Source organism: Lissotriton helveticus, chromosome 12 (assembly GCF_964261635.1).
Source record: "Lissotriton helveticus chromosome 12, aLisHel1.1, whole genome shotgun sequence".
In the NCBI taxonomy this organism is placed as follows: domain Eukaryota; kingdom Metazoa; phylum Chordata; class Amphibia; order Caudata; family Salamandridae; genus Lissotriton; species Lissotriton helveticus.
Genome location: NC_136073.1, coordinates 31,006,776 through 31,033,322, shown reverse-complemented (window position 1 = coordinate 31,033,322; position 26,547 = coordinate 31,006,776). Strand labels below are relative to the sequence as shown.

Here is a 26,547-nt window from a genome sequence, read left to right as displayed (position 1 = left end):
GTCCCACAGGATCTACTGGGATGATGTACTTCTTGACTCAGAGGGTAGAGACCCCAAGCCTGGTGCCACGAGGAGGTTGATCATGCCTCTGAAGTTTAGGGGCTTCCAACTCACCCGTGCACGTGGCATTCCCCTAGCAGGACACCAAGGCCAAAGTAAGACTTGAGACAGGGGTGTCCCTCACTTTCACTGGCCTCACATGTCTGAAGACAAAAAGGAGTTTTGTCGCTCCTGTGCTACTAGCCAAGCCAGTGGTTAGGCAGGTGGCACTGCAAAGGCCCCCTGATTACCCTTCCAGTGTGGGGGCTTCCCTTTGCGAGAGTTGGGATTGATATAATTGGTCTCATGAACCCACCTACAGCATCTGGGCACAGTTACATATTAGTGATGGTGGACCATGCCACTAGGTACCCAGAAGCCATTCCCTTTAAGACCACTACAGCTCCTGTGGTGGCAAGGGCCCTCTTGTGAATTTTTTCCAGGGTGGGCTTCCCTAAGGAGGTCTTAACTGACAGAGATACAAACTTCATGTCCAGTAATATTACTGCAATGTGGAAGGAGTGTGGTGTGAATTACAAATTCACCACACTCTATCATCCTCAATGCAATGGGTTAGTTGAAAGATTCAACAAAATTCTCAAGGGCATGCTCATGGACCTACCAGAAAAGCTTAGGCGAAAATAGGATGTCCTTCTGCCCTGCCTTCTCTTTGCCTACATAGAGGTCCCTCAGAAGGGGGTTGACTACATCCCTTTTAAACTTCTTTTTGGGCATCCAGTTAGGGATCCCTTGTGTCTGGTGAAGGAGGGATTGTGGTTACCTCTCAAACCTCCTAAATAAGACATCGTGGACTATGTACTTGGTTGCCGCTCCAGGATGGCTGAGTACATATAGAAGGCAAGCAAAAACCTTGAGGTAAGTCAAGAATTCCAAAAAGCTTGGCAGACCAAAAGGCTGTTCTTACTGTTTACCAGCTAGGCCAGAAAGTGATGGTGTTGGAGCCAGTGACCCTAGCAGCTCTCCAGGACAAATGGAGTGAACCCCACACCATACTTGAAAAAAGGCGGAGGTCACCTATCTGGTGGACCTTGGCACTCCCAGATGCCCCATAGGAAGCTTCATGCGAACAGGGTAAAACCTTTTGTTAACAGGGCTGACATGGGCTTGCTCATGACAATTGATGAGGGACAGGAAGAAGAGAGTGACCCTCTCCCTGATCTCCTCTCACAAAACCCTGATAGTGGCTCAGTTGATGAAGTCGCTTTGACAGCCAGCCTCACTGATCAGCAGCAGATTAATTGCAGGAAGGTCCTCAATTAATACAGGCACGTGTTTGCTTTAACACCCAGTCAAACCACCTGGTGTAACCATGAAGTGGACACAAGTTAGAGCGTACCTATTAAAAATAAGATTTGCAGACAGCCTGACCATGTCAGAGATTGTATCAGGACTGAGGTCCAAAAGATGCTTGAATTGGAAGCAATTGAGCCCTCAGATAGCCCTTGGGCTAGTCCAGTGGTTTTAGTGCCCAAACCTCACACCAAGGATGGTAAGAGAGAGATGAGGTTTTGTGTTGACTACAGCGGACTCAATGCAATCACTGGGACTGATGCTCATCCAATTCCAAGGGCAGATGAGTTTATTGGCACTTTGGCCTCAGCCAAGTTTTTAAGCACATTTGACCTTTTTGCTGGCTATTGGCAAATTAGTCTAGCTGAGGATGCCAAACCAGAAACAGCCTTTACAACCACTAGTGGGCGTTATCAATTTATTGTGATGCCCTTTGGCTAGTAAAATGTACCTGCCACATTCCAAAGGCTGGTGAAAATGTCCTCACAGGTCTGGAAGCCTATAATGCAGCATATCCAGATGAGATCGCTGTCTTTAGCTCCACCTGGGAGGATCACCTGGTCCACCTGAAGAATGTTTTGGAGGCTCTGCAGAAAGCAGGCCTCACTATCAAGGCTATTAAAGTGCCAGATAGGACAGAGTAAGGTTGTGTACCTGGGCCACCTTGTGGGTGGAGGCCAGGTTCAACCTCTTCAGAGCAAAATCCAGACCATCATGGACTGGGTTGCTATAACTACCCAGACTCAGGTCAGAGCTTTCTTGGGCCTGACTGTGTACTACAGAAGATTTGTCAAGGGGTATGGGTCTATAGTAACACCTTTGAATTATTTGACATCTAACAAAATGCCCAAGAAAGTTCAGTGGACAGTTAGCTGTCAGCAGGCATTTGATGACCTCAAGCAGGCCATGTGCACTGCTCCCATTCTCCAGAGTCCTGACTATTCTAAGCAATTTATTGTTCAAACAGATGCATCTGAGTTGGAGTAGGGGCTGTGTTGTCGCAGCTAAATGCAGATGGCAAGGATCAGCCAGTAACTTTAATTAGCAGAAGGTTGACCTCCAGAGAGAAACTTTGGTCATCCATTGAGAGGGGGGTGTTTGCTGTTGTCTGGGCCCTGACGAAGCTGAGGCCATACATGTTTGGCACTCACTTCATGGTTCAGACAGACCATAAGCCCCTCTTATTGCTAAAACTGATGAAAGGTGAAAACCCCGAACGTTCGAGTTGGTCCATTTCCCTACAGGGGATGGACTATACAGTGAAACATAGACCTGGGAGTAACCATGCCAATGCAGATGGACTCTCCAGATATTTCTACTTAGAAAATGAAGACTCAACTGGGCAAGGTTAGTCTCATCTCCTTACGTTTGGGGTGGGAGTTTGTGTAGGAAAGTAGGATCTGCTTCTTATAGTTACCCCCACTTTTTACTTGATGTGTTGCTGTTTTTGACTAGTCTGACTGCGATTCTGCTCATCAGAACCCCAGTCTATCTGCTTTCTCCCTAGATTGTTGTGTTCAGTACTTAGGTATATCCCAGATTGGATACTGGGGTACCCTTGTGAGTCCCTAGAATATGGCACCCATGTACCCAGGGCATAGGTACCCCAGAGGTCTCCCATTGGTTGAAACATGTATTATCCACCCACGACAGACCATGAAAAATGTTGCTATAGGCCTGCCTTTGCAGCCTGTGTAAGTTAGTGCATGCACCACTTACTAAAGATATAGGTGTATTATATCTAAGGTTAATTGCACTTAAAACCTATAAGTCACCCCTATAGCAGGCCTTTGCTACACTGAAGGCAGGGTGCTTGATTCTAGGTGAGAGGGGGCCCCTGCATGAGCAGGACACCCCTGCAGCCTACGGAGTCCATTATCCCGGGTTGTCAATGAAGCAACTATACTATATAGAGGGGCACTGCGTAATTACGCGATGACCATCTCGAAAACGGCTGCAACGAATGCTATCATGTTTGGTATCAAACATGTTGAAAACATACCTACCACACCGTAGACGGGGTGGGAGGTATGATTCCAAACACTAGCAGCACCCTCCATTAGGCTCTCAGTGTTCCCGGTGCCAACCTTCTAGTCCCCGGTACAAAAGGGGGTGTTGATGGACGGAGCATCAGAACCAATCAAACACTCACACCCAGTCAAAAGATCTGGGTTTGTTCCATCACCGTTCTTTAGCCCACTCTGCCACCCCAGTTCAGACATGGCTATATGCAAATCAGTCTGACCCTGTGCCTCATGGGAACAGTCCAGCCCGAACTGCCAAGCCATGCCTTCCCTGGACCGGAAACAAGCTTCCGAGGACCGGTTTCTGGCATTCCAGCCGTCTTCACCCCGGCTTGCTTGAATCCAGTGGCAAAGTGATCAAGGGACTCACGTCTGAGCATACCCTGCCACACTTATGGCGGCCAAAAGCAGTACAAAAGGGGGTGGTGATGGATGGAGCATCAGAACCAATCAAACACTCACACCCAGTCAAAAGATCTGGGTTTGTTCCATCACCGTTCTTTAGCCCACTCTGCCACCCCAGTTCAGACATGGCTATATGCAAATCAGTCTGACCCTGTACCTCATGGGAACAGTCCAGCCCGAACTGCCAAGCCATGCCTTCCCTGGACCGGAAACAAGCTTTCGAGGACTGGTTTCTGGCATTCCAGCCGTCTTCAGCTCGGCTTGCTTGAATCCAGTGGCAAAATGAGCAAGGGACTCACGTCTGAGCATACCCTGCCACACTTATGGCGTCCAAAAGCGGTACAAAAGGGGGTGGTGATGGACGGAGCATCAGAACCAATCAAACACTCACACCCAGTCAAAAGATCTGGGTTTGTTCCAACACCGTTCTTTAGCCCACTCTGCCACCCCAGTTCAGACATGGCTATATGCAAATCAGTCTGACCCTGTGCCTCTTGGGAACAGTCCAGCCCGAACTGCCAAGCCATGCCTTCCCTGGACCGGAAACAAGCTTCCGAGGACCGGTTTCTGGCATTCCAGCTGTCTTCAGCCCGGCTTGCTTGAATCCATTGGCAAAGTGAGCAAGGGACTCACGTCTGAGCATACACTGCCACACTTATGGCGGCCAAAAGCGGTACAAAACGGTGATGGATTAAACCCAGATCTTTTGACTGGGTATGAGTGTTTGATTGATTCAGATGCTCCGTCCATCACCACCCCCTTTTGTACCGCAACCTTCTAGCCCCCGGCAGCACAAAATGGTTGCTACCAACCAGAGGCACATTTCTGCCCTCCTGCTGCTGAGCCAAGCACGAGCAGGGGAAGGCAGAACAATAGGCACTCCAAGGGACTCACGTCTGAGCATACCCTGCCACACTTATGGCGGCCAAAAGCAGTACAAAAGGGGGTGGTGATGGACGGAGCATCAGAACCAATCAAACACTCACACCCAGTCAAAAGATCTGGGTTTGTTCCATCACCGTTCTTTAGCCCACTCTGCCACCCCAGTTCAGACATGGCTATATGCAAATCAGTCTGACCCTGTGCCTCATGGGAACAGTCCAGCCCGAACTGCCAAGCCATGCCTTCCCTGGACCGGAAACAAGCTTCCGAGGACTGGTTTCTGGCATTCCAGCCGTCTTCAGCCCGGCTTGGTTGAATCCAGTGGCAAAGTGAGCAAGGGACTTACGTCTTAGCATACCCTGCCACACTTATGGCGGCCAAAAGCGGTAAAAAAGGGGGTGGTGATGGACGGAGCATCAGAACCAATCAAACACTCACACCCAGTCAACAGATCTGGGTTTGTTCCATCACCGTTCTTTAGCCCACTCTACCACCCCAGTTCAAACATGGCTATATGCAAATCAGTCTGACCCTGTGCCTCATGGGAACAGTCCAACCCGAACTGCCAAGCCATGCCTTCCCTGGACCGGAAACAAGCTTCCGAGGACCGGTTTCTGGCATTCCAGCCGTCTTCAGCCCGGCTTGCTTGAATCCAGTGGCAAAGTGAGCAAGGGACTCACGTCTGAGCATACCCTGCCACACTTATGGCGTCCAAAAGCGGTACAAAACGGTGATGGATTAAACCCAGATCTTTTGACTGGGTATGAGTGTTTGATTGATTCAGATGCTCCGTCCATCACCACCCCCTTTTGTACCGCAACCTTCTAGCCCCCGGCAGCACAAAAGGGTTGCTTATGACCAGAGGCACATTTCTGCCTTCCTGCTGCTGAGCCAAGCACGAACAGGGGAAGGCAGAACAATAGGCATCCTGTCACAGGGAGGTGTGACCACCTTCCAGACAGGATTTAGTGTATTGGGAAAGGTGGGTGCGCTTGCCAGCGCCTGAAAATCTGCATAAGGGGCACATTTGGTATCCCTGTGCATAGTCCAGTTCAAACCAGTTCTGGGAGCCGTAGGCTCACGCTCTGGTACGAAAAGGACTATGGACAAAGGACATGTGAGTAACATCCCCCCTAAATCTTCAAAACCATTTCCCTAGGGTACTTAAGGGCTTACCTGGGTGTAGGTCCCTAGATTAATTGTGGGATAAGACTCAGAACTGAAACCTCTGCACTTCTACCGCTTGGGCACTCTGGGCATCGCAAGACTTTGTTTGGGTCTGAATTTGTCTCCCTTTGAGTCTGTTGCATCGTCTGTGCCTGTGCACCATACAAGAGCTGTGCAGGACCTGTGGAGCATCAAGGACACTTGAAGAAATCTCCCGGTTTCCAACACTTCTTCACCCCTATGCACCCGGCGTCCCTGGTGTAGGTAGCGTGGGTACTAGGGTACTAGGATATCCACAGGTGGGGTGGCTCTCCAACCTTCTTACTCCCAAAGGGTTTCTTTAAGGTCAATTGGGAAGGGTCCCGAATCTTCAAAAAGCCAACCGCGACTTGCACATAGAATTGTACGGAACACGCGTCCTTGTACTCAGACTGCACATGCTCTCTGGGGGCCCCTTTATACTTACCTTAGGTGGTTCTGTGGCTCCTCAGTGATTCTACATCCTCTTGACATGGTACTGACTCAAGTCATGGTTCTTATACCACTTTCTTAATATATGGTTTGTTCCCCCCTGGGGTCCACTGTGTATAGCGTGCTATTTTCTGAATTTCTAACTGCAGAATTGTGTGCATTGTGTTTATCTCCATGTTGGAGATACTTGGACATTCTAGAGAGTATTCTAGAGAGTATTGTAGAATTAGTACATATTTTTATAAATACTTGGAGTGGTTCTTTTTCCCTTAATCTATACTATAAAATTGCGTTCTGGTAAAACAAGCTGCTTTACACTCCTCTGGACTAAGCTTGAAGGCTGCTCTCCAGAGCTACCACTTAGAGAGCTTTCTAAGGTTGTTTAAGATCTCCTAAATCACCATGGAATGGTACAAGGTGTCCACTTACATAAGTGTACATCATATACCAGGCCAGCTTCTCACAGTGCGTTCCTGCAGACCAGCCATGAGTGCTGTTAAGATTTGTGGACTCATTTCTGCAGACCAGCTAGCCAAGAGTGTTTGAAAGGTTTGTGGGCAGATTCTCACAGACCAGCTAGTTAGGAGTGTTTGAAAGGTTTGTGAGCGCGTTCCCGCAGACCAGCTAGTTAGAAGTGTTTGAAAGGTTGTGGACTAATTTCCGCAGACCAGCTAGCAGGAGTGTTCGAAAGGTTTGTGGGCTCACAGACAGAGGGTCTGAGAGCCAGAAGCGAGAACCCCACGTCCCTTTTCTCCACACTTCATGCTGAATTAACTGTGCTGTTGGTTGATACTCTGTCTAACACTCACGCCCTCATTCCACCTATCGCCAAAGTCCTGATTTGGACTCAAAAGAGAGTTTCACCAGAACTGGTATTCCAAGTTTTGTGGGTATTATTATTATTAATTCAGCATATGTACAACAGGGCATCGTGGTGCTAGGAACAGAAAACAGGCAAAAGTGACTTTAAAAAGTAACAACATATGGAACCAGTGCAGAAATAAAGACACCAAACATGAGCTGCAAAGACCCCAAACCGACTAGAATTCAGTCAATCCTGAGGAGATCATGAGAAAGTCTGGGTCCTTGAGTACGGAAGGCTCCAGCGCCTCAGCGAGGCCGTTTAAAGCACTACACTTAGTGCCACTAGGGTGGGGGGTTTGGGAGCCACTACGTTAGATAGAAAACCAGGCCCATCATATGGATGGACCTGTGAAGATGAAGCCTTTCCCAAATGGCTAAATTTTCTGAGGTTCTCAACAAATTTCATGGACATATCCTGCAGCTTTTGCATCTTAGAAAGCGTCGGGGAGGCCAAGATAGAGCGCATTGAATTAGGAGGGACAGAACACACAATCCTACTCCGCGGCCAATCATTTCACAGGAGAAAAAACTGCAGCTCATCCTTAGGATTGTATGCTCAGCAGATCCCCTATTCCAACCTTCTGGATCTGGGTTGAGAAGGGCTGTTTCTGGTCAAAGAGACCTCCTGATCCTTGATCACCTCCACCAGTATGGTAAGGGGTAAGCTGCTTGCCTCAGATACTACAGACCAGATAGCCAGTATGACCAATCTGGCCAAATCCAGCTCCCCCCACGACCCTTGTCCTCCTTCGGTTCTCAAACAGGTCCCTCAAATCATCGGCATCGGTCTCTCACCCATCTTTAATTCCATGTTTAACACCAGAGTTTTCCCTTCTATATGGAAAAAGGCCTCTGTATCACCTCTGCTAAAGAAAAACAACCTGGACCTGGCAGAACCCAACAGCTACCGACCAATCTTGTGTCTCCCACCTCCCTGCTAAGGTAGTGGAGAAAGTGATGAACACTCACCTGGCCAACTATCTACAAGACAATCATCTTCTTGACGAGATTCAACTCGGCTTCAGGTCAGGGCATAGTAGAGAAACCGCCTTGATCAAAGCCACGGAGGAAATCAGGGCAGCACTGGATAGCGGGAGAGCGGCAGCGCTCATCCTTCTTGATCTGTCGGCAGCGTTCGATACTGTTGACTACAAACTGATGATCAGCCGCTTGAGTTCCTTAGGAATTAAAGAGAAAGCTCTAACATTAAGCATGTCCTTCCTTTCAGGAAGACAGCAATCAGTGACCTTGGGTCTATATGAGTCTTCTCCCTTGACACACTTCCATGCGGGGTACCGCAAGGTTCATCTATCAGCCCTAGACTATTTAATATATACGTTACAGAATCTAATCAGATCTTTCAGCCTGTCTCTGATTTCTTATGCTGACGACACTCAAATCGTCCTGTCAGTCTTCAAAAAGGGAACCAAAACCGATGCTCAATTCCATGTCTGCATGCTGGCTGTCAGCTCCTGCACTGCCTAAAACTGAACTCAGGAAAGACCGAGGTAGTCCTATTAGGAAACATCTCCGCTATATGGTCTCCAGCCTGTTGACCAGATGAACTGGGTCCCCTACCTATCTTGGTGACCGAGTCTAAAAACTTAGGAATGATAATTGATGGAAAATTGAACTTCGGGCAGCAGGCCAACGCAATTAACTTCTCTAATTTTTATCTACTCAAATTGTTAAAAAAAAAACTGCCCTGCATTCTTGCTCATACCAAAAAGACTGTAATTACCACCTTAGTCTTATCTAAGTTAGACTATTGCAATTGCCTTTACTTGAATATGAAGGAAAAACACCTTAATAAGCTTCAGACTGTGCAGAACACAGCAGCCAGGCTTCTCCTAGGCATTCCCAAATTCCAATCTAGCTAAGGAAATTCAAGGTCTGCACTGGCTTTCGGTAAGAAGTTGCATCAAATTTAAGGCCTTATGTATCATCTACAAGGCTCTACATAACACTGGCCTGCAGTTTCTTAGTCAGTCCTTGAAATGGTACTCCCCCAACAGACCCCTTCGCTCTACAGGGGCAAACCTATGCTGCTACCCAGAATCCGAAAGGAAAACTGGGGTGGCGGAAGCTTCTCATTAGAATCCATCAGACTTTGGGAAAAGCCTCCCGAGCCACAAGCGGGTGCGAACAATCACCCCTAAGAGTCTCTAGGCGCTGGGGGCCGTCGGGTAGATTAAGCAAGCTATTGCCCAGAGTCACATGGTGCTGGGCTAATCTGCTGCCGGTGCCGGGGATTGAACCATGATCCACAGATTCCGGAGTCAGTCGCCCTGGCCGCGGCGCCACACCCCTTCCACTTTACTTCCTACTTTAATGGCCTTTAGGAAGGATCTGAAAAAAGCCTGGTTATTTATTTACAAGGGCTAGGTTGTTTTTACTTGCTCAGGACACCTAGTGCAAAAACACGTCTGGTACATGTGCGCTCAATAAATTGTTATAACATAACAGAAGTCAGAAGACTGAGTTTCAGAATCCCCACTCATGATAAATATCTCTGTTTTGTGTCCATTTATTTTGAGTAGGTTACATGATGTCCATCTCTGCATCCCTGCCAATCAATTTGCAGATATCCAATCAGGTTAGTAGAAAGTTTGTCAAACTGCAGAGGGGCCTGATGAAAATTTTGAACAGGACTGGAGCATGGCATGGCAAGAAGTGGGGTGCACCCTGCATATCACCCCAGAATATAGATGGCACACAATACCAAGGATAACATATCAGGAGGTAAGTAAGTCTAGATGTTCTATACCCAACTCCACATATATGCACCTACGTGGTACATATATCTTCAAGGTTGGTAGATGATTTGTGAGAAATAGTAAATCAATGCTTCCCCGTATGCACTTACCTTTTGATATTCTGTCCTCAATGTTCTTGTATCACCTTTTTCTGAGGGTCAGTATTCAGTGGTACAATCGGGAAACATCCTTTACAACTAAACTTTCTCCACGCAGTACCTTTACAACGCAGGTATTACAACACAAGTCGTTACAACGACTTGCGCTGGAAGGCGCTGTAGGATAGGGAATAGTTTAATTTACTATCCAAAACCTTCCCTACTATCCACGGGGACTGGAGTTGGAATAGTAAATTAAACTATTCCACTATCCATCGCCCCCCAACGCAAGTCGTTGTAACAACTTGCGTTGTAAAACCTGCGTTGTAAAGGCATGTGTGGAAAAAGCATGCATTGTAACGACATACATCCGTACAATCCAACAAAATGTCGTTAAAGTCATAAGGAGGTAGCAAAACAACTGGGGGCCGGATTTAGATCTCGGCACACAGCGGTGACGGATATCTCGTTGGCCAAAATATAAATCCAATAGGTGATTATGGGATATATACTTCGGCAGACTAAATATGTGTCGCCATTGTGATGGAGCAACCCGTCCACCGAGATCTAAATCCAGCCCTGTGTTCTGTGCATAAGAAAAGAAGTGAACTAATCTAGCGTCTGCCCAACTAACGTAGCAGCTTCTAGGCGGTGCAACAAGTTTCCGTGGTTGACCAGAACACCCATGGCCGAGTGATCCGGGAGCAGGGTTCCTCTACACTACCCCCGTTCCCTCCTAAATACACAGCTGACGGAGGGTGGCTTCTAAGGCAGATTCCGCACCTGTCCCGGGAGGAATCCGGTGAGGCCCTTATCTAGAAGGTTTCATCTTTTAAGATGGTCAACTAGCCAACGTGCTAGGTGTTTCTCTGTGGTCTTGGCCACATCAAGGAGTGTTGTAATGAGTCACTACTGTTTTTCTAGCACTGAGGGCTCCAGCCTTGCTTTTTCAACAGATGAGGTTATAAATTCTTTGCTAAGGAGCTGAGAAACCATTGATAATCAATTAAATGGGTTCTCCTACTACAAGGAGGAGGTTTTGAGGAAGGACATAGAGCAGGGGCCTCTGGAGAAAAGGGACTGAGGCTTGATAAGATGTTGTTTACCTTGTTATGGCTGAATGAGGGGAGGGGTGCTTCTGAGAGGGAAACCGGTGTAGTGTATCCCAGTTCCCTGACGGTAATGAGGGTGCAGCCTCCCTGAACCTAAACTTTCTAATTCATCTTGATGATATTGGCAGAAAAAATTGAGACCATCAGAGAGTATCTGAGGAAGGTAAGGTGCCTCTGACTTAGAGGAGGATGGAGGAGGGCAGAATTCCTTCACGATTGTGAGAAGATCTTTGGAGCTGATAGATAAAGATTGAAACTGAAAGGCTAAAAGTTATCTGTGGATAATTTTTTTCTGCTGCCCTATCCTTGGCGCACCTCTCCGGCACTCCCTCTCTCACATTGCCTGAGATTAAGTCACTTACGGGCAGTGCTTAATTTCTTTCGAACGGACAACCAACACGCGGTCCTGGGATCCACGCTCTTACTGTTTTTTCAGGGTTTTCCGTACATGGGGACCAAAGTGAAATGGTGAGAAGTAATTGACTACTTATAACTGGATCACCACACATCAACCAGTGGGACCAGAGAGAGGACGTGGAGTTTTAGAGTACGATTTCTGAACATAGCACGCAGATTTCAGATTACATACTGGTGCATACTGACGGTCTGGCAATACAGGATATCTTTTGAATTGAAGGCTAAAAATTCCCTGTAAAGGAGTCTACTGATTTTTGCCCACGAGGAGTCCGAAGATGGCAGTTTTTATATAGACAGTTCCCGCTTCTTAAGCACACACCATGAAAATATTCTAAAGATTATGGTACAGCGACCTTTTTCTTCATGCCATTTGACTATATGGTATGTGCTTAATATTTCAGGATTGAGAGCAGACACGAATGTGGATGTTGTGTGATGAAGGTTTTTGTATGCATTAGTGTACTTACAGTGTAGAGTTTCCAGTGGTTATAAAAACAACTACACGCATGTTATTGTTAGAACATGATTAACATGGGAGGATGGGGTTTGATATAAAGATTATCAGATTATAAGATATGGAGCATTGGGTTGTGATCTAGGATCCCCTGTTTTATCTATCCAGATGCTAGAACACACTATAGCCTTATAGCCTGCCGTAGCAGGCTATACCGGCTATTAAAGGCCCCCTGAATCGTTAAAGGCCCAAGCCGAAGGCGAGGGACTTTAACGAGACAGCGGGACTTTAATAGCCGGTATAGCCCTGCTACGAAGGGCTATAAGGCTATTAGAACATTCTGCCACTAGAGGGCAGAATGTTCTAACAAATTAAACAAAGGGTTCTCGAAGCTCGAGGGGATATAAATCCCCTCGAGCTTCGAGAAGCCTTTGTAGAACATTGGAATGTTGATCTGCGGGCCTTTACCGGCCCGTAGAAGCAGGGAGCACTCCATTGTCTGCAATGGGGCTCCCAACATTCCAATGTTCTAATAGTTATTATACCATGAGGCATTAAAAAGATATGTTTTTTTTTAATTGTTCAATTTGTATGTGACATATTGTATTTATTATATTTTTGGTTTTATTTAGATACATAGGATTACATTTTGACTGTGAAAGAGACATTTATTGAAAATAGTCTTGATAAAGGTGGTGCCTACAGAGCGACTCACCGAAACGCGACGACGCTAACGTTCAAAAGTTAAATTCAAGGAACTACTTTGTCAGCACTTGTCTATTTGACCCTGTCTTAGTTGCAAAGAATCCAATGAATTAACACCCTGATGAGTCAGGTTAACATCACGGGTTTTTTTGTCTCTTTTTATGTTCCTTGTGTATAATTTTGTACATGTTTTTATTGGGTGGGATATGATTTTATGCATGAACTGAATTATCAGATTTTACTATTTTTATGAATTAATGATAAATAAATTTGTATTTGAGCTAATTACATTGTTGTATGATTTTACGATTAAGAGGGATTTGCATTCATAACCATTGGATTTTCTTTGTGTCGATTGTGAGCACAATAATGCAGTTAAGTGTGCATGAGTGAATTCGAGTGAGAGGTTTTGAACATATTCCAAAGGAATTACGTATTATCACTTGTGACTTGGTTCCCTGTCCCTTGGATAGTTGGGCCATTCACTATTCTTTTTACATTTACAATTACAGTGCTTAATTTGAGCTTGTGGTTCCTGTTCCTCGGCACAGGCACCTAAATGTCAACACCAGCACTTATGACAGTCTGCCACATGGTGGCGCTGTTTGTCTAATTTAGAGATGAGTACAACAGTTGTCAATTACTTTTAATGAGACTAATACCTGCCGCCCAAGCCTCTCTTACAGCTTTAAGGGCCTGGGTGATCTGAGTTGTCACAGTGTAGCTGTGTTGGTCCTGTCACTGACAGCCCTGAGAGGGGCAGTGGGTGGTGCAACCTGCAGGGGTCTCCTGACGAGGGACCAGGCGCTTAATTTTTTTTTACAAATTAAGCACTGCTTACAGTTTTTCCGGCATACAATTTTCCCTGGTGGAATTTTGCTGAGAAAATAAACAACAATTTAGAGTTTCAGGCCTCAGAATGAGGAAAAAGAGCAGTTTTCCCATGTTATCCTCATTCCGAGGCGCTGAGCTCACAGTGATGTGATAATAGCCCACGCAGTACATAATCCACCCGCTGTATTGGGGTTTACCGGCTACGGTATTGCCGCAGAAATAACGGGCAACTCTAAGGTAATTATTTTCACACTCATGCAGTACATCTGATGCAGTGTGCACCACTGTTATCCAGATAATGCCAAGGGCCATATTATCAGGAAAGGGCGATACATTTTCACCGCTTTTATCGGCAGGAAACTGCCGCTAAAGCGGCGATAATGGGCTTGATAATATGCCCTCGTGAATTCCCATAGAAGCCCAGGTTAACACCAGAACCTGGGCTTTCATGGGAATTCACAAGGCCATATTATCAAGCCCATTATCGCCGCTTTAGCAGCAGTTTCCTGCCGATAAAAGCGGCAAAAATGTATCGCCCTTTCTTGATAATATGGCCTCATATTTGTATACACTCAGCTGCGGATCGCCTCTGGTTGTGTTCACTTTGAATAAAGAGAGAGACAGTTTGTATGTTTTTTTGCTTCTTGTTGCTGGGAGGACTTTCAACAAACACAAAAAAACAGAATCAAAACTGTACAAAAACGTCATCGTAAATAGGCACTGGGCCGACAGCCCATTTTTCATTGATATAGAAATATACGTTTATATATATAATTATATATTTATATAAATTAGGAAACATTGCCATGAAATACAGAGAAGCTTTATGAACCCAGAAAACGTTCACAGTTTGTTTGACATTGGACGGGGGGGGGGGGGGTTAGGGGTTCGTGGGGAGGGGGGCACGTGGGGGTAAAACTGCATTTAACACACAAGACATGTAATTTTCTTTGACCCAATTGGGGGGCCAACGTCGAGAGGCTTTGCTGGAATATCTTCCATTTGTCACTTCTGGCCAAGTAGGCGTCGTTGAGGGCGTTCCTAGAGAGAGAAAGAGTGGCAAGTTAGATGTACGAATAATGCTATTAACACCGTAGAGCTTCGTGACCTCTTCAGGGATAAGAAGCGCTATACAAGTAGTGCAAGTACAATAAAATACATGTACACTGTATACAGAGGGGATGGCACCTTGAACTGTGAGATGTGACAGAGCTTAATTTGTAAAAGATTAAGAGCCATATGTATGGTAAACAACCTTTACAACGAAACTTTTACAACGCACTACCATTACAACGCGGTCATTACAACGCAAACCATTACAACGCATTGCACTGGGGGGCGCTCTAGGATAGGGAATAGGTTAATTTACTATCCAATAACCTTCCCTAGTGTCCACGGGGACTGGAGTTGGAATAGTAAATTAAACTATTCACTATCCAACACCCAAAAGCACTATGCGTTGTAATGGATTGCGATGTAAAAAGAGCGTTGTAAAGGCAGGCGGTGTAATAGCCTGCGTTGTAACTTCATACATCCATATGTATCAACACCCTCATTTGCGATTCTCAAATAGCGATTTTTTAGAAATTGCTATTAAAGAATTGCAAAAATGGATGCATGTAAAAAATCGCAATTTTTTAGCAATTTCTTAATATTCCTTAATTGCGAGTAGCAAATTGTGAAATCGCAATTAAGGAATACTTTCCCATTCATTTCTATGGGCGAGGAGGCCCATAGGAATGAATGGGGAAGTTATTCTCAGTTTGCGATTTGCAATTTGAGAATCGCAAATTGAGAATAATCTCAAGGATGCAAGGGTGTCATAAGGACACCCTGATGCACCCCTGAAATTTACATGTGTGCGCATATGGCGCACATACATGCCCCAAGGGCATGTATGTGCGCCACATGGCACCTTCACAAATGGCAAAAATTGCATTTGTGAAAGAAATCGCAAATTACCACCAACTTCAAGTTGGTGTTAATTTGCGATTTCTTAATGAGAAATCGCAAAACTTGGGTGCTTCATACAGAGCATTTAAGGAATCGCCATTTGCGATTCCATAAATGCTGACGCAAAATTAAGGAATCGCAAATTTTGCGATTCCTTAATTTTCCAATGCGATTTTAATCATACATCGCATTTTCTGAATTTGTAGTCGCAAAACGGTGCTTTTTTGCAAATTGCAGCGTTTGCGACTAAAAAAACAGATGATACATATGCCCCTAAGTGCCGGGGCTCTGGTCACGAGTCTACTGTAGCTTGCGTCACAGATTTCCCCTGTCAGTACTGCCAGTGATGGTAACAACTCAACTACTAACCATAACACTTCTACAAGTGTGACAATTTGGACCATTTCCGGCCCCCAAAGCTATAATAATGACTTGGGCGGCAGGTAATAGTCATTGTTGAAATATATTTAATTAATACTTAACTGTTGTTGTGAGCATCTCTAATATGGCCAGACAGCACCAACTTGTGGCAGTCTTTCACAAGCACCGGTGCTGACAATTAAGGCCCGGTGCCGAGCACTGGAAAGCACATGCTCAAATTAAGCACTTGGGGGCATATGTAGGTAGGCGTTTACGATTCGCAAATGCCGAAATTCGGCAAATTTCGGCATTTGCGAATCGCAAATGACGTTTTGGTATGTAGGTGCCACTTAGCAAAATAAGGAATCGCAATGCATTTAAGGAATCACAGTTTTGCGATTCCTTAAATGCTATGTAGAGGTGCTTTTAAAATTGCGATTTTGGCTTAGGGAATCGCAAAATACCACCTACTTCAAGTAGATTGTATTTTGCAATTTCCTGTCAAAATTCATTTTTTTTTTAAATCAAAGTGCCATGTGGCGTACAGACATGCCCTTAGGGCATGTCTGTGCGCCACATGTACTTACAGGCACATTCCAGGGGTGCAACAGGTGTCCTTTGGAGACCCTGGCACCCTTGGAATTGTGATTCTCAAATTGCGATTTTCTCATAAAAAATCGCAATTTGAGAATGTATCCCCATGCATTCCTTAATTTGCGATTCGCAATTTGCTAATCTCAATTAAGGATTGTTAGAGATTCGCAAAAAAAATGTGAATTATTACCTACATTCCATTTTGCCATTCTCAAATAGCGATTCCTTAAAAATCGCTATTTGAGAATCACAAAATGGAAATTACCTACATATGCCCTGAAGTCATGCCTGCCCGACATATAAATATCATACAAATTAAATACTTTGCATAAAATTGAGAACAGAATGTCCAAATGATAATAAAAGATTGGATAATGGTGCGTCATCTCCCCCCAAAGAGGGTCTATCAAACAAGAGCTCTTACCATGTTCCGTGGCGGGCAGCCTAGCACCCCAAACCGCTGTAGCTTCCGATGCGGTCCAGCTTGAAGCCGAAGCAGCCTTGAGAGGTCTTCTTCGTCCGGCCCCGGAACTTCTTCTGGTTGTTCATGAAGTCGCTGAAGTAGCGCAACCAGGTGCGGTTGGGAGCCTGCTGGGCTGAGTCGGCTGCGTCACGCAGAGGCCGATGGGCCGGCGGGAAGCGGAGCTCAGCCGAACTGCTGCTACTGCTGGCCTCGTCAGCTGCCGCATCGACGCGCTCCTCCGCCGACAGCAAAGCCGTGATCTCTTCGCCAAGGAGGTCAGCTAGAGTCTGTGGGGCGGGATGGGAAATAAAGATGGCGTCAAGGCTAAAGAGAAGGGCTGGATTACATTACTTATATGTTCAATCAGTTCGTTAAGTTATTGTTTTATTTCTAAAGGTCACTGTTATAGAAGGCTTCCTGGCCTTGAGGACTTAAGCACAGCACAATCACAATGATTTAAATTGAAGACAAGAGCAAAGTCTTAAGTTTTCCCTAAAAAATTGAAAAGATTCTATACCACAAGATCAGAGGAAGACGGTTTCACAATCAAACTTCCCAAGACTGAGAAAGATGTGAGGGAATATCAGACAGGGAAGAAACAAGGTGCAAGCAGCAACCACCTGCTGTCTGTTCAAACGAAAACCTGGTAACAAGGGTTGCACCAGTCCAGCCTAGACCCCAGAAAGGGATCTCCGTGAAGACCCATTATTAAAGTGCTAGATGTCTTGTGTGGGATAATTTTACAAATGGTCATGAAGGTGTTGTTTTTTGTTGTTTCAGAACAAACCACTAAATCTGGAATTGAGAACCATCTACCACTGGCCTTGAGGGTCCCGATGACCACATCTCCGCGAGGATCCAAGGGAAATACCGCTGGCACTCTGGAGTGAGAAGCAACCGTGGCCTCCACCCTGACTCGGTCTCAGGTCAATTTTCCATGGTGGCAAATTTAACTAAAGGGGAGCTTTTAAAGAGCTGAGTTATGTCTTCGGCACACTATGGACTTCCCCTACAGAATACCTGCCTATCTTTGTGGTCTCTCTGGTTATTCAGTTTCTGGTGCAGCCCTATTCCATTGACGGATGTACATTGTTACAACGCATGCTTTTACTACGCATGCCTTTACAACGCAGGTTTTTCAACGCAAGTCGTTACAACGACTTGCGTTGGGGGGTGCTGGATAGTGAATAGTTTAATTTACTATTCCAACTCCAGTTCCCGTGGATAGTAGGGAAGGTGTTGGATAGTAAATTAAACTATTACCTATCCTAGAGTGCCCCCAGCGCAATTCGTTGTAATGACTTGCGTTGAAAAACCTGCGTTGTAAAGGCACTGCGTGGTAAAAGTTGCGTCGTAAAGGATGTTTCCCCCATTGACGAACATCAAAGATGGCTGCGGTGTGATACTCTTGGGGTTCCCTGTCTTCGAGCTCCCATTCCCCAGAAGATTTATGTCCTTGCCACAGGGGATGTGACCATCAAATATTGAGAATAATCCTGGTTGGAGGTCTGATTTCTATGATGCTGTCACTGGTGTGGTACCCATCTCACTTACATCCTTCTGGTGTCTGTCCAGGCGTGTCCAGCTCGCCGATACCTGGCTGCATGTTTGTCGGACCCTTTATGGCACTGGCTAAGGCCAGCCCATGCCTCATAGGTGGCATCGCATGTACCACGGCACGCTGTGCCTGGCATCTGCATCAGGCCTTCTCGTTCCATGGCCCTGGCAACCGGCGAGAGGATGAGACTGACGTCTTCCTGTACAAATCCCTCAAAGACAGTCTCAGAGGCTCAGCCACAGTGGGAGGGCATGTGCTAAGGTGGCCAGTGTGGGGTCGGTCATGGACCACCGGTCATGCACCATTCACTCCCCGTTCCATTTCAAGAGCGCCATCTCCTGGCCTTTAATATGCCTTTGTTCACCTTCTGGAGATAGGCTGTAATTGTCCAAATCACAAGAGGTCTTTTGGACTATTCAGATCTTGTTAGGATGTCATTACCACGTGTCTGCCCTAGGAGATGGGCTTCATCAGGGTACCAAGCTTGGCCTGAAAACCAGACTATGGACCTGATCTACTGAGGAGTGTTGCAGGCGTAAGGCAGACCTAAACCTGTATTAGGCAAATGTGAATGCCATTGATTGATGGAGAGAACTGGGTCTGATATACTCAAATAATTTGTGAGAGCTGCAATACCTGCACATAGTAAGTTTCCTCCTACAGTCTGCAGATTTTTGACTTTTAGGAGATAAAAAAATTCCCAGGGGTATGCAAATAATGTATTCCATGCTTACTCCTGCTGCTATACGCTTACTCCTGCATATGGTTGTATGACGTTACAATGCATACTTTTACAACGCACAACTTTTCAACGCATTTTTTACAACGCAACATCCATTACAATGCATTCCATTACAACGCATGCCATTACAACGAATTTTTAAAAACTACCTTTACAACACATTCCATTACAACGCATACTAGCTTTACAACGCATACCATTACATTGCATGTATGGTAAGTGTTGGATAGTGTAGGGGTACAAATTACTATTCTAACTCCAGGTGGTGCAACAGTAGGGTAAGTGTTGGATAGTGTAGGGGTAAAAATTACTATTCTAACTCCTGGGGGTGCAACAGTAGGGTAAGTGTTGGATGATAATGATATGCGTTGTAATGGTATGCGTTGTAATGACTGCGTTATAATGACATGCATTGTAATGGTATGCGTTGTAGTGTCATGCGTTGTAATGGTTGCGTTGTAATGGCATGCTATGTAATGGATGTTGCATTGTAAAAGTTTCGTTGTAATGGTAGTGCTTTGTAAAAGTTGCATTGTGAAGGTTGTTTCCCCTGCGTGTTAACCACATACTAGACAATCTGCAGGAGTACAGGCTGCAGCACAGGATGATGTATTCTCTCAAGAATGCTATATTTCTGAGTCTAGTAATACTTCCTTCCAACCTGTGTCTGTATGTCAGCACTGCACACTTTCTTGCTGTCTTGCTGTTACAGGTTTGGGCCCTGGTCAGAAGCGGGCAGTACCCACCGAGTGGTAACTTCAACTCAAAATTACCATCCCAACCAGGGTCTTGGACCAGGGTCAACGGACTCGATAATTCTCGCCTCGGTGCCTACTCTAACCAGGGATCACACTCTGCAACTCTGGGCATTAAGCTTGCCTCATCTCTACAACGGCCCCCCACAGACGCCGGGGATGCCTGGTTTCACCTTGGAGATACCCAGTAGGGACCATCTCACAGGGAAAGCCAGGACGGGTTCCCCAGCGGTCTACAGCGCAGAGATACTCCTTCGGGAGTCGATTCTAGCGCTTGAAACCCACAATCAATCAATCAATCCCCCAGAATCATGATTCAGTTAGCAATTCCCATTACTGCCCCAAAACTATGCCAGGAAGTCCCAGATCAACTTGCAGTTTTTTCGAACCCACAGACAGCCAAGCGAGTGATACACAGACACACAAACTCTGTTGTGACCCAGGGGGCACCTATGCCACCAGGCTGCTGGGCTAGAAGGGCTGGGGATGTCAAATCTCAGAAAGCTAGATCAGAAGCCGGCGTTTCCACCAGGATAGCTGTCCAGTTTCCCACGTCCAAGCGAGGTGTGCTGTTCTAGTCCAGGTTTTTTTTTTCCTTTGGGACTTGTAGTTCTGTTTTTATAAAGGAATAAACAAGACTACAAGTTCCAGAATTCAAAGGAAAAACCTAGAACAGAGCAGCACGCCTTGCCTGGACTAGGGTTTATCGTTACCCAACTTAGTGATACTTGACCAAAAGTCTACGTTTATGACTTTCAGTATTTACAAAAGGTAAGTTATGAGTAGTATCTTTACGTCCGCACCCGGAGTGAAACCTCCGCACTCGGGGTGGACCTTTGTTAATATCGAACAGTAGCAAAGTTAGTCTAAAGTGCTCATGATGGTTTGGTCGGCCCAAAACGGCCAGTCAAACCGCCATGGCCACTTATGGTGCAACAAGCACTCCTCCCCGTGACACCGCCTCGCCCCGCCCAGTACTAAAATCCAAACTGGCACAGTACGGAAAAATAAAATGATAATAACATTGCATCATATTACTTTTACTTTTTGCAAGTGGGGCGATGTTCCTTCGCCCTAGTGGAGGAGCCGCATCTGAGGTACAGTGCTGCCAAGTCTGAAGCTGCTGTAACACCTCTCCTACATTGCAGCACAGAGAGAAGACTACATCAATTCTGTGGCATTACAGCCAGACACGACTGCATTACCCCTGATGTATTACAGCACAGAAAGAAGGTTCTATCGCCTTTGCTATATTACAGTACAGAAAGAAGGTTGTATCACCTTTGCTATATTACAGTACAGAAAGACGGTTCTATCATCTTTGCTATATTACAGTACAGAAAGAAGGTTCTATCGCCTTTGCTATATTACAGTACAGAAAGAAAGTTCTATCACCTTTGCCATATTACAGTACAGAAAGAAGGTTCTATCACCTTTGCTATATTACAGTACAGAAAGAAGGTTCTATCGCCTTTGCTATATTACAGTACTGAAAGGGCGAGATTTTGATCGATACCTTATATCTATTGATCCAAACCTCGATCTGGTCGACTGAACCTTTATTGCCTGTCTTGGAAGGAAACAGTACACCTATCTGCAAATTAGTTCACCCAAGAAAGGACTCTACTCTCAAAGATCACGGACAACTTCTAGGTTTCAAAAGTTTATTGTAAAGATATAATGAGCTGCAAATACAAGCATCTCAGAATGAGATTCACGAGGTACACAGGTCCAATTACATACATGTGCTCTCGAAAAGCCCTCAGACGAGCAACAGAAATCACTAACACAAGTTCTAAAAATAGCAAAGCTATCAGCATAGACGCATATCTCTCCTTCATTTAGGTTGGAGGAAAACAAACACAGGTTAGGCGTCCCTACCCTGTTCTAGATGGTATCCCTACTTAACCAAATCCCAACCTAACAAAGGTGTCAGCAATGAATGACCCCCAAGGGAAGTCACCCACTCTAAGTCTCTTGGTGAAAACCTAAAGTTCTCCAGTCATGACCCCTCACTGCCTACCCATCCGCTCTCTAAAGGGTCCTCAGGTCTCTGCTCTAACTCCACCCAGGGGTGCTGTCCCTAATACAAAACAGTCAACAACATTTGAGACGCCCCTTGCGAAACGCCTCTCACGTGGTGCAACTTCAGGCTTTTTCCATGATGCTTTGTATTGGGCCTCAGACGTTAGAGTTGACCTTGCTTCTCAGTCTCTTCTCCGGCCCGCTGATACCCCTTAAACATTCCAGAACCCTCCTCCATGTCTGGGCCGTCTACTGAACAGACCTCTATTCATTCACTTATAATTGGATCCCCCCTTTCCTGTTGCAGACAGATATCTGCCGCCAAGAACCCAACTCTCATAGACTTCTAAAAAGGCTTGCAACATTTCTCAGCCCAGACATGTACGTGTAAATCAATGCTAAAACATTTCAGGCCTACAATATTTCACATTATGATTATAGCATTCAATTTCTTCATTTAATTAAAGCATGTTAAAACTCTTATTCTATTATTTAGAAAACATTACTCTAAATCATGGCCCATTAATGCAATGACCAAAAACGTTAAACAATCTGTGTCGTGAAAAGAAACACCTTCCCTTTTAGCTCCAGCTCTGGCCCTGAGGCCTACCACGTTCTGCGTTTTACCACAGACCATCTTATATGTTAACAGCTACACGACATAGATTCAAAATAATCACGTCTAATAAAATCATATAATGTCACACATTTCTGTATTAGTTCCACTTCTACTTAAATCTCTATATTAGCTATACATTTAGAATATAATTTCAGATACTATTAGCACTCATGGCATTTCTCTTCATGAATTATGCTCTCTATAGGTAAGTGTGATGTACTCATATATTTATATCAGTTTGCGCTCTCTCAGTTCCCCCCTTTGATGACCTCTCGGGGTCATCACTAACATTTAAACTGCAGTTATTGCTGGCATTCTCTGCGCTTCCAGAGCTCTCAGGCTCCTGTACTGATTATCTTGTATGGCAGCCAATCTCTGCAACTGTTCTCTTTGGGCCCTTTCTGACCTTCTTGCTCTGTACCATTTGAATACCCTCACCAATCCCCACAATATTATCCCACAGATCAATATTATGATGATAGGCTTTAGGATATACCAAATAAAGCTTTTGCCTAAGGTGGAAAACCACCCTCCAACTGTACTCATTCCGTGGCCCACCTTTTCCCAGACATTTTCTCTACTCAAGTCTTCGATCTCTTTGTGTATATTAGTTATGTTCTTAATAACTTTCTCAAGGGGTTTTGAAAGGTCTGGAATGTAAGTGCAACATTCCTGAACCTTCAAAGCCTTACAGACTCCGCCCTCTTTTGCTAATAAGACATCTAATGCAAGCCGATTTTGAAGAACCATAGCCCTTATCGATTGCATCTCTCCTTCTACCAGCATTAAGGACTGAGCAGTGCTGGCAGACAACCTGTCGACAACTGTTGCCAGTCGTCTAATTTTAACATCATTAAGGATTATTCCCAAAAGAGGGAACATAGCTCCAAAGACATCTCCAACCATTTCTGCATCGCCTAAATCTCTCCTTCCCCTCGATGATGTCTGGCCCTCAATGATCAATAAGTCTTGTGCATGATATATTTTGGGGAAGACAATTGCCAAGTAACATGATCCATACCAGTTGTCAGGTAGTCTCACGTAAGCATTTCTTCCACATACAAAATACACATTTGGAATCACTTGCATTCCCTTCAGGAAATCCTTAGTGTAGTACTCTAAATTAAAAGCATGTTCACAGTCAACTTCACCCACGTATACATTTTCATAATACGTTTTGGCTCGGTGAAGACATAACTTTCCTCTCTGCGCTTTATCTAAAGCTATTGGACCACTACTACCCTTTCTCTTGTGTGACTTCTCTTCCTCGGTCCAATCTAATTTCCCTTGTCCTGATTTTTTCAAAATCTTTTGTCTCCTGTAACGATCATCCACCTGCCCTATGAACTTTTTCTCGACTTCTGACACCTTGCATGTCAGATTATTTCTACGGGCATGTGAAGTATCTAAGGTAATCCAAGGAATGAAGAACTTGGCCAATCTGTCTTCACTCTTCCAGTAATCCCATTTATTCATCTGCTTATAATTCGGGACTTCTGGCAACACAGAATCATAATTGGAGAAATAGTATTCAAAACTATCTCTCTCATAAAATATACTAAGCAATAAGCTACATGTAATGCCATATGTCAGAGGGAGGTGATGATATCGAATTCCTTCATCTACAGACGCAGGCAACTGCATGCAGACGTAGCAATCCTTAACCTCCATGGCATCCACGTATTCATACAAAAGTTTAGCATAAGCATTCGACCTAAAGTCTCCTTGGGACTCGTCTACATGTAACCTGCGGGCTTCTGCAGCCAATAACGCTTTCTCTTGAGTGTTTTCCCTTTTCTCACCAGCAACAGTGGGTGTAAGCGTTACTACAGAATTCACATCAGTTACCTTTACCTCTTCCTCATGTCCCTTTACATAAGAAATTGTTACCACTAAAGCTATTAATATTATCACTCCTACTATTAGTGTACCTATTATACATTTAGCTCTGCGGTTCGGGGTGCCGGCCTCCATTTCGTCAGACAATCTAGCTTTTCCCTTTCTCTTTGCAAAAAAAGTTCTTTTCCTCTCGTTCCTTTACAGTCTCTTTCAATCCTTTTTTGTCTTTAGAATCCACACAGCTGGAGGCTGACAGCCTTTTTCGCAAAAAGTCCTTTCACAGTTCAAAAAGACAACCCTAGCCCTTCTCCATCCACTCAAGGGGTTCCCTAAAATTCTCTGCTTCCTGGGCGCTAGGTAATCTTCTTTTCTTCTGCTTGCTTTATTTACAAAGTCCTTTAACAATCGACTATTAGATTTGTGGTTGCAGCTTCAATAGCATAGTTCAATATTTCCATGCGAAGAGTATGCTCTTCATGTGCTGTTATCGTGGTACCAAAGTCGGGGAATTTCAATTCTGTAAGAAACATGTGTTTTAACTTGCTGAGGCGGGGAGGTCTGGGGAGCACGAATGTTAGTGACCCTTCTTGTTCGACACCGGGTACCAACAGTTGTATTTCCACGGTGATAATGGGCTCAGAACTGGACACCACCACCGCTCGGATCCTCCCTGTCTCCGGTTTCACAGACATTTGTCGCCAGATATGTCCACTCAGGTGTGGAGTATCTTCTGTTAGGCACACGCACTCTTCTTGACCTCCTTCGGTTCGGTGCCTCAGCGCCCTGAGCACCTTCTTCTGGGTCTGAGTCTTCTGATATCGGAGGAAGGGTTGCTTCTGGAGTTGACCTCAGGCTAGAACTTCTTCTTTGCGGCCAATTTGCTTCTCCACGTGCCCTTCTACTCCTTCTCCTTCTGGTCTGTTCTCGCTCTCTTTCAGACCTGTCAGGGTCAGACTCGTACTCCCAGCTGTCTTCTCCTTCTGTAGCGTCTTCTGTTTCGCTGTTGTACTGACCGTCCTCAGCTTGGTCAGACTCGTTCCCTGCTTCCACTGGCACCTCTACAGCTTGGCTAGCCCCCTCTATGGCTTCTTGGTCCTCAGCTGGACGTCCATCCGAGAGAGGAGCTGTTTCCAGAGGTGCTGGAACCCTCTTCGTATGCGACGCGTGTATCCAGTTGGGCAGGCCTCCCACCTTTACAGCTGTACTTGTGATCAGGATGACCTGGTAGGGCCCACGCCAACGAATATCCAAGCAGCTTCTTCTCACATGTTTCTTCACCAGGACCCAGTCCCCAGGATACAGGTCATGGCAAGGGCCCTGGCACGCTGGAACCTCTGCAGCCTGCACCTGAAGGGACACAGAACGCATGGCGTCAGACAGCCCCTTACAATAGTCCAGGATCATATCATCTGTGATATTTAACAGTGCAGTAGCTGGAATAGATGGCAGTCTCATTGCTCTCCCCATTAACACCTCATGTGGTGACAACCCTGTTCTTTTGTCTGGGGTACTACGAAGGCTCATGAGTACTAATGGCAGGGCATCAGGCCAACTCAGGGTCGTTGAGGAGCAAACTTTCGCTATTCTGGACTTGATCGTGCCATTAATTTGTTCCACAATTCCTGAGGCTTCTGGTCGGTAACTGCAATGGAGCTTTTGGTCTATATTCAGTGCAACACAAATCATCTTCACAAGCTCGCTGTTAAAATGTGTTCCCCTATCTGATTCCAAAAAGGCCGGCACCCCGAAACGAGGGATAAGTTCTCTAAGCAGTAACTTAGCCACTGTGAGGGTGTCGCACCTACGTGTAGGGTATGCCTCAACCCATCTGGAGAACACACAAACAACCACCAGGACATAGCGGAGGCGGTTGCATCTTGGCATTTCAATGAAATCTATCTGCATTCTGTTGAATGGACCTCCAGACCTTCCTATGTGACTTAGTGCAACTGGTGTTCTTTTCCCTACATTCAGCTGCTGGCAGGTCACACAACGCTGGCACACTGCTTCTGCTGCTATTCTAAACTTAGGATTGTACCAAGTCTGTCTAAACACTCTCAGCATAGCATCTCTCCCTAAGTGTACGGGACCATGTATGAG

The 26,547-nt window shown here is 45.5% G+C and overlaps 1 protein-coding gene across 1 annotated transcript in view; it reads right to left on the bottom strand.

The window, feature by feature from the left end:
* Positions 1–14,194: 14,194 nt before the first annotated feature.
* LOC144798462 (C-type natriuretic peptide-like) overlaps positions 14,195–26,547 on the bottom strand; it is a 32,013-nt gene continuing 19,660 nt past the window's right edge. The window contains exons 2-3 of the mRNA XM_078669356.1: positions 16,871–17,196; positions 14,195–14,580 (exon numbers count right to left, since the gene is read on the bottom strand). Of these exons, the coding sequence (XP_078525482.1) occupies positions 16,891–17,196 (306 nt within the window). The 3' untranslated portion in view covers positions 14,195–14,580; positions 16,871–16,890. The remainder of the gene's footprint in view (positions 14,581–16,870; positions 17,197–26,547) is intronic.